Source organism: Cicer arietinum, chromosome 1, assembly GCF_000331145.2.
Source record: "Cicer arietinum cultivar CDC Frontier isolate Library 1 chromosome 1, Cicar.CDCFrontier_v2.0, whole genome shotgun sequence".
NCBI classification, from domain to species: Eukaryota; Viridiplantae; Streptophyta; class Magnoliopsida; order Fabales; family Fabaceae; genus Cicer; species Cicer arietinum.
The window spans coordinates 15,038,964-15,046,943 of NC_021160.2; the positions used below are offsets into that span (position 1 = coordinate 15,038,964).

A 7,980-nucleotide genomic window follows, 5' to 3' on the forward strand; every position below is an offset into this window, starting at 1 on the left:
GACTCAACTCTACAAATAAATTAAATAATACAAATTAAAATAAATCATATAAACTAGTAAATCATATTTTCTAAAACAAAACAAATCAAAACAAATCATAACACAAATTTAAAAATACCTGTTAGATGTTGTGTTCCCCAAATACATCACTCTATTGGTCCAAACATTGACAAATCTTTCTTTGTAAGGTGTTAACCACAAATCTTTCACATAATCAACAAAAAGAATAATATCGACACACACTAGCTCAAAATGTTGCAAGTGATGATGATACTCCTCCACACTAGTCGAATATACAATTTTTTTTTCCATAAATCCATTACTTCTTCTTGTCTATCCTTTTTCGCATATTGTTTGCATCTTGCCCCAACATTTTTTTCAATATAAAAACGACATAGCAACTGTATTGAAGTTGGAAACACAACACTAATCGCATTCATCATGGCAAGATCTCTATCAGTCACAATAACTTTAGAAATTAAAGTCTCAGATTTGAACAACTTTCGTACCTTTTCAAATGCCCAGATGAAGTTATCTTGTGTCGCTCTTGTTACAAATAAGCAAACCCAACCGAAAATATCAAACTAGTAGATGTGACACCGACAATTTCAAGTAGTGGTAACCAATATCTATTTGTTTTGTATGTGCTATCACATATCAAAACAAAATGAAACGTGTTTAACAACTTTATACAATCAGTATGCGTCCAAAATATATCTCTCAAAACATCATAATTCTCCCGTCTTCTTGTCCAATACACATAATTTTCTTGTTGTATTAACTTCAATAGATGTTGCATTTATGTGTATGAACATCTCAATGATGATCGATAAGTACTCCTTGCTTTATATATTTGACTTGGAATTGTGATATTAGCTTTATTTCTCTCTTTCAAAGCATTTAGAATGAATCTGAGTGCAAGCTTATACTTTGTCATGTCATTGACAAATTTCCTCTCTTCTTCATTTAAACGCTCCAAATAAGAATGACTAGTTACAATATCAAGTAGATCATGATTGTGTGTTCCACAATGAACACTAATTTTCCATCCTTCACCGACACTTAACGGTTTAAATCTGAGAGTAAACGGACAATTTTCCTTATGAGAACAAGTTACTGTTGATTTTGATTTTGATTTATATCTTCCACCTCTTTCGCATCCCAAAATCAATTTGTCTTTTCTTCCCTTCTTTCCGGTTGCTTTATCTGATCGAATGGTAACAATTAAAATTCCATTTTGCCTTCCAATGGTTTTTGCCCATTCAAATACAGCTTCTCGAGAAGGAAATACCTACAAAATACGTTTCAAATAAAACATCAAATATATCGTTATAATAAAAAATTTATCGGTGATGGATTATCAGTAATATTAATACCTGACCGATGATGAATTTGTCTGTAGAATATATTCTCTTTCTTGAGGCAGGAACCTCAACTCTACTCATACCTAATTTCAAAAATAGTAATAAATTTAAATAAAAATTAAAAATTTCGAAACTTTCGAAATTCTTGAAACTTTCGAAACTATCTCACTTCGGAACTTTCACATTGATCCAAACCTTTGAAAGCTCTGGAAAATTACGTTTCGGAACTTTCAACTTCATCAAAAGTTCCGAATTTAAAGAAACTTTCGAATGTTTCTGGAAACTTTCAACTTCAACAAAAGTTTCGAAAGTTTTTTTTTTTTTTGTAAATTCATTTCGAAGGTTTGGTTTTTAACAAAAGTTCCGAAAACATTAATTAAAACTCACTTTAGATTATTTCGAAAGTTTAAAACTTTCGAATAGTCAAATTTTTTTGATAACTTTCAAAAGTGGGGGTGAGAAAAGAATGTCGTAATTTTTTTTTTATAATTTTATATAAAATAAAAAAGAGTAGATTGATTAATAAAAAAAATTGAAGAGTGAGAAGTAAAATAGAGGAGTGCACGGTGCATTCCTCTTATATGGGTCATACTAGTCTTATAGTATTGTACTAACAATCAATTTATGTATTTGTTATATATCTCTAAATATGAAACATATCTTATAATAATTAGTTTAAACGAGGTATGACATAATATATTGAAAGAATGTTAAAAGTTTGTGTGATTTGTACCATTGTTAACTAAGAAAAAATGGAATTTTTATTCAATGCACAAACATAGATCATTTTTCATTAATGGCGGATATATGAAAGCAGAATAAATATATAAAATAAGAAGATATCATATTTTCTCGATATAAAATATATAATAAAAATGAAAAATTTAATAAAATGAGATTTACTTTATCCTTAATGATTATACATTAGTTCATAGTTTTTTTTTTTGGAGACATACTAATGTTTCATAAATATCACACCTATTATTTGTTTTCAACTACATATCTGATGCGAGGTACGCACTAGTTTTTACTAAATCACATCTTTAAGAAGTAGGCTTACCTGACCAACTGTTCATCCATAAGTATATTCACAGACACGATAGACCCAATTGTGTGTGGTCTACTTTGAATCAAATCCATGTTTTTGCGTTAAATTGTCATCTTTCATTTGACAATTTCATTTTCACTACCATAAATTCTTTAAAACACATTTTGTTCATACGAATACGTAGGTAGGATAAACACATACATAATAATATTGAAATATAATAATTAAAAAAATAAAAAATAAAATATTCCGACAGGTCATTGACTCAATTCTTATTTATTTTGAAGTTACATATTCTTCTAATAGTACACTTCACAATGTCTTTGAACATATGACAAACACTTATTCACCCAAATATAAAATATAAAAAGTCTAAAATAATGATGATTATGACAATCATTTACGAATAAGACCCTTGTAATCACTGGGCCCATATGGTTCAAATATCTCCGTAAAAGTAGTGTTCTTCCTTCGAGGGTTACATTTCATGTCTTTGCACAATTGATCATTATACCATATGCCACAAGTATTAATGCATGATTTCCAATTTCTAACATATTGTGTCATGTTGTCTTCCCATATTTTGATATCCTTTTCCATATTTTTTATATTTGGCAATTCAATGTTTCCTTCTAAAAAATGTGCTAGCCATTTGCATCTAATTTCATTTGAATATAGATTTGATATGCTCTCAGCGAATCCTATTATTGCCAGTTGTGGAATTCGAGGATGAATTATTTGCCTGAAGTAGTACAACATAGATTATATATATCAGTAACATAAAGAAAAGTTATAGAAAGTAAAATGATATATAAAAAATAGAAATAGATGGAGTGTTACTAACCTGTATAGGGGAACTGTTACGTTTGTTGAGCCAATAATTTGATTCTGGAATAGTGGAGATTTGAATATGCTTTTAAGTTTTTGGTCACCTTTATATCCTGTGGCAAAAATAACTATATCTGTTTCTAGAGGCTTAGCTTCTTCATTAACGATCAAACCTTCTTTGCTGAACCAAAAGCTTTTTGATTTCTTTATCACAATGGAACCTTCATTCAATTTGTCAAAAAAGTATTCTGGAAGAATAAAAATTCGACAAGCATCCCAATCACGAAGAAAACTGTGTTTAGGTTCAATTCCATATTTCTTCATTGGTAAGTTCCCTTTTAAGTATAATTCAACAATTTTTCCAATTCCCCATCTCTGAAAAAATAACAGTGCAATTATAAATGACTTAGTTATTATCACACTTTTCTTTCTATTGTGATGCCTATGTGCCCAATTAGTTTTTCAAAGAAACATAAAGCATTACTACAAAGAATCTTACCAATGGTGCAAGTAAAAAGGCCACAAGAGCAAGAAAAAATGGTTCTCCTGGCTTGTGAACTAAAAACTCTGCAAAACGGTTGAAATATAACAATGCAAGACTAATGCCCCATACACTCAAAGTTGGGAGAACCCAATGTGATGTTCCATGGATGATTGTGCAAGGATGAGCCACACCTACAAGAGTTCATGGATATAAAATTAAATTAAGGGATATTACAAGGTGCAACAAACAAATTAAATGTATTACTAAATCATGACCATTTCAATCTACTTTATCATATTGTATAATTTTTAAATTAATAATAGTTATCATGATTTTTAGTTGATGTTGCATAGACTTCAAAATTTTGCAATTGCGATTGCAGACTACAATTTAAAATCATGATAGTTATATAATTATTTTTTAGGCTTAATTACAGTTTTGGTCTCCCTATTTTAGCCGAATCGCAAAAATAGTCCCCCCATTTTATTTCTCTCCAGTTTTGGTCCTCCAAATACAATTTTGTTCGTAACTTAATGAAATTTCATTTTTTTCAAATCACACCACACCATTTATAATCATAAATTTCAAGTACAATTGTTGTACCACAAGATCTTGAGGCATTGTGTGACTTAAATGAACGCAAAAAAAAAAATTCATAAGTTTTGGACCAAAATTATGATTAGGGACCAAAATTAGGGACAAATAAAATGAGAGACTACTTTTACGATTCAGCTAAAATAGAGAGATCAAAACTGCAATTAAACCTATTTTTTATTATAAGTCGAGAGGTAACAAATTATTATTGGTTGTCAGTGTAAAAAAAAATACAATTTTACGTAAACAGTGTATCTCTTTTAATCTCGGTTTATAAAAGAGAAAAAAGAATGCAAATAAATTTGAAGAAATATATTCTGACCATTTAGAGTGGCACATTCAACAGCTGTATCAAGAGCAGATTTTCCGGAGCCTACTATTGTAACACTCTTGTCTTTTATCAACTTAGCAGCAACGTCATTGTCCAAGGCAGAATAATCCATAGAATGCATAGCTTCACCTTTAAAAACTTCAGGGCCTTTTCCAGGAGGGAACGTGGGAATGTTTGGCAAACCACTATACTTTCCAATGCAAAGGATAACAAACTCAACCTTGTGCACCTGATTTTAGAAATATCCGTTCTAATTTAATGATCTCATGTAGAGCAAAACCAAAATATTTACTTTGATGAAAGCATAATTTCTCCAAATTTTACTCATACATTGTTAGTGACAAAATGACAACAAAAATTGTAAGCATATATTTGTAGCCATTGCCAAACAAGAAATAATATATGAAAGTAGTAAAAAAAAAATTTGGGAGATATTGACATCATGAATGTTTTTTCACAATTGTCCCTTTAACTAGTAACCAGTAAGTTAACGATTATTTTGAATTAACAGACCATTGTAAATTGTTTTTCTTTAATGAATAAAATAATATTTTCGTCTCACAATTAGCTATCGGTAAAAAAAATATTTATAATACAATTCTTAAGGTCTAACATAACATTTTTTAAAGCTTGTTTACGCCACCTACTTCACTACTTCCTCAGTTTTACAATTAGTGTCACTTTAGCAACAACAAAAATATTTAAAATGAATGTCATTTACAATTTTCAATAAAACTTTTACAATTTTTAATGCAACTTTAATTATTATTTTTTCTATATTTCTTTTAAAATATTATTATATTTTACATTGACAATAATAAAAATTCACCAATAATTAGGATGAATAATATGATAAAATTACTTTTTTTTTTGCTTCTAATTTTTACATTTCTTAATATGAGTGCAAAGGTCTTAAATGATACTATTGTGAGACAGAAAAAATATTATTTTTTTAAAGTATATCATTCACGATTAAACTTTTGTAAATAAAAGAACAAGTTAACATGTCAACGACCTTAAGTTATATTTTAATATCTAACATGAGTATCTAAGGACCTTAGTGCTTGATAATACATGATAAGATATAAAGCTGAATAATGATATGATAGAATAGTGACAAGATAAACATTAAAATATTTTATGTTTGACTAACATGATAATATTTTATTTTGTTATGTATTTGATACATATCTTATCATGATATAATATTTATATATTATATTTAAATAACAAAATGACCACGGTGAACAATTACATATTAAGTTTTTTTTTAATTAACCTATTATATTTTAAATATTATAAATTAACAAAAAAATACTAAAAAAATTAAATAAGTAATGAAATAACTTTATATTTTAAACAATCTATTGACACTACTAAATAAACAATTTATCTTTTAAACAAAAATCAAGAGTGACCAAATACTCTTATAAACAAATTATATCTATTTTAAAATTTCAATTAATTTTCATATTTTTATATTTTTGAATACTAATTTATTAAATTATATAAAAAGACAAAACCACTCTTGTGATAAAATCACAAACTTTTTTTTAAAATTAATTGTTAATATTTCATTTTTAAGTTTAGTATCAAATTCTATTAATTATTTTTATATTTATATTGATTAGATTTATATTTTTGTATTTTAGATTATATTTTATAAATTGTTTATATATATATATATATTTTATTATATTTTAATTTTATATGAGTAATTGAATAAATTATTGTTTTTATCTTATACTATTACTAACCAACTCATATTCATGAGAGAAATTTTAACTAGCTAGAGAGACAAAAAAAAAATAGAATTTTCGATTAACTTATCATATCATATTGGTTTATCAAACATTGAATTCAGACAAAACATGATAATTTACTCCTATCATGTTCATCAAATGGACCCTTAGAGTATCTAAGATTATTTTACACCATAATTCTATTTTATAATAAAATATTTAAATATATCAAATATTGATTTAGATCATAATATGTTTAAATTACATAAAATGCTCAAAAAATTATGATTTATCACAAAAGACAAAACTTAATATTATTATAATAGTAATAATAATAATAATAATAATAATAATAATAATAATAATAATAATAATAATTACTTATATTTAATTAAGTATGTCAACTTGTAGATTTTTCAATTGACCTAAATCTGATATATTTAATTAAATAGACTTTTAAAAAAGTCTCGATCGAACTTATACATACAAATAAATCTATCCCGATCTGAGTTATGACCTATTTCCATCCATACGTAGAGTATTATTTTATCATCTATAAGTATATTATGCCAATTTTATATATTTTGTTATAATAAATCATTTAACAATAATAATTTATTTAAGTATTAATTTAAAGACCATCAACACGGAATAATTAATTTAGCACATGTACCCTAAAAATCTTCAAACAAAATAAATACATGAAATTTGTACAAATAACAATAAAAATCTACATACCTCTGTTGAAAAGTTCTTAGTATCCTCTATAGTAATATGCCATCTTCCCTTGGAGCCAAAAGGACTATTATTACCACTCCATAATTTCCATGAATTGATTTCTTCATTAGACTCTCCAACAAAATCTATATCAATGACTTTGGAATTGAATTTGATGTGAGGAATGATGGAAAAATGATTAGCATAAGATTTAATATAATCAAGCACTTGTTCATTATGTGGAACATCTTCTTTTATAGAAGAGTCCCATGGAAAATCAGAAAATTGGAAATCTTGTTTGGGTGTTTGGAGTTTTGTAGATTGAATAGTATGTCTCCATATTCCTCCAACATCATCTTCAGCTTCAAAGACAATAGGATGAAGACCAATCTCCAAAACATATTTGCAAGCAAGTAGGCCACTAATTCCTGCCCCAACAATTGCAACTTTTTTTTCCATATTTTCAGAAATGAGACTAGTTGATGGTAATTCTTTGGTCTAATGGATTAAATAGAGGCAAAAGATGTTTCTACATAAATACATATTGGATCTGAGTTGTTATATATATATTTATTTTATAAAAGATTTGGTTAAAATAACATGACCTCCAACACATAGAATATAAGGAATTTAATAATTTCGTAAAAGAAAAAGTATAATAACGACTTTTTTGTACTTTTTTGACAAAGAATTTTTTTGTACTTAAATCATTCTTAAAATACATAGAGCTATTTAATAATATCATGGAAAAAAATCAGTGAGACATAATTGTATTAAATACATTATGTTATTTGTTATAATTAAATATAGATTATGAATTAAATTGTGATCAGAAATATTTAGTAATAAATATATCATACAAAATAAATGAT

At 26.7% G+C, this 7,980-nt stretch overlaps 1 protein-coding gene across 1 annotated transcript; it reads right to left on the reverse strand.

The window, feature by feature from the left end:
* Window positions 1–2,808: 2,808 nt before the first annotated feature.
* Window positions 2,809–7,567, reverse strand: LOC101496839 (probable flavin-containing monooxygenase 1). The gene is made up of 5 exons (XM_004513434.4): window positions 7,130–7,567; window positions 4,641–4,878; window positions 3,740–3,915; window positions 3,257–3,615; window positions 2,809–3,154 (listed from the first exon to the last, which is right to left on the reverse strand). The coding sequence occupies exons 1-5, from the start codon at window positions 7,565–7,567 to the stop codon at window positions 2,809–2,811; spliced, it is 1,557 nt and encodes a 518-aa protein (XP_004513491.1).
* Window positions 7,568–7,980: the final 413 nt, after the last annotated feature.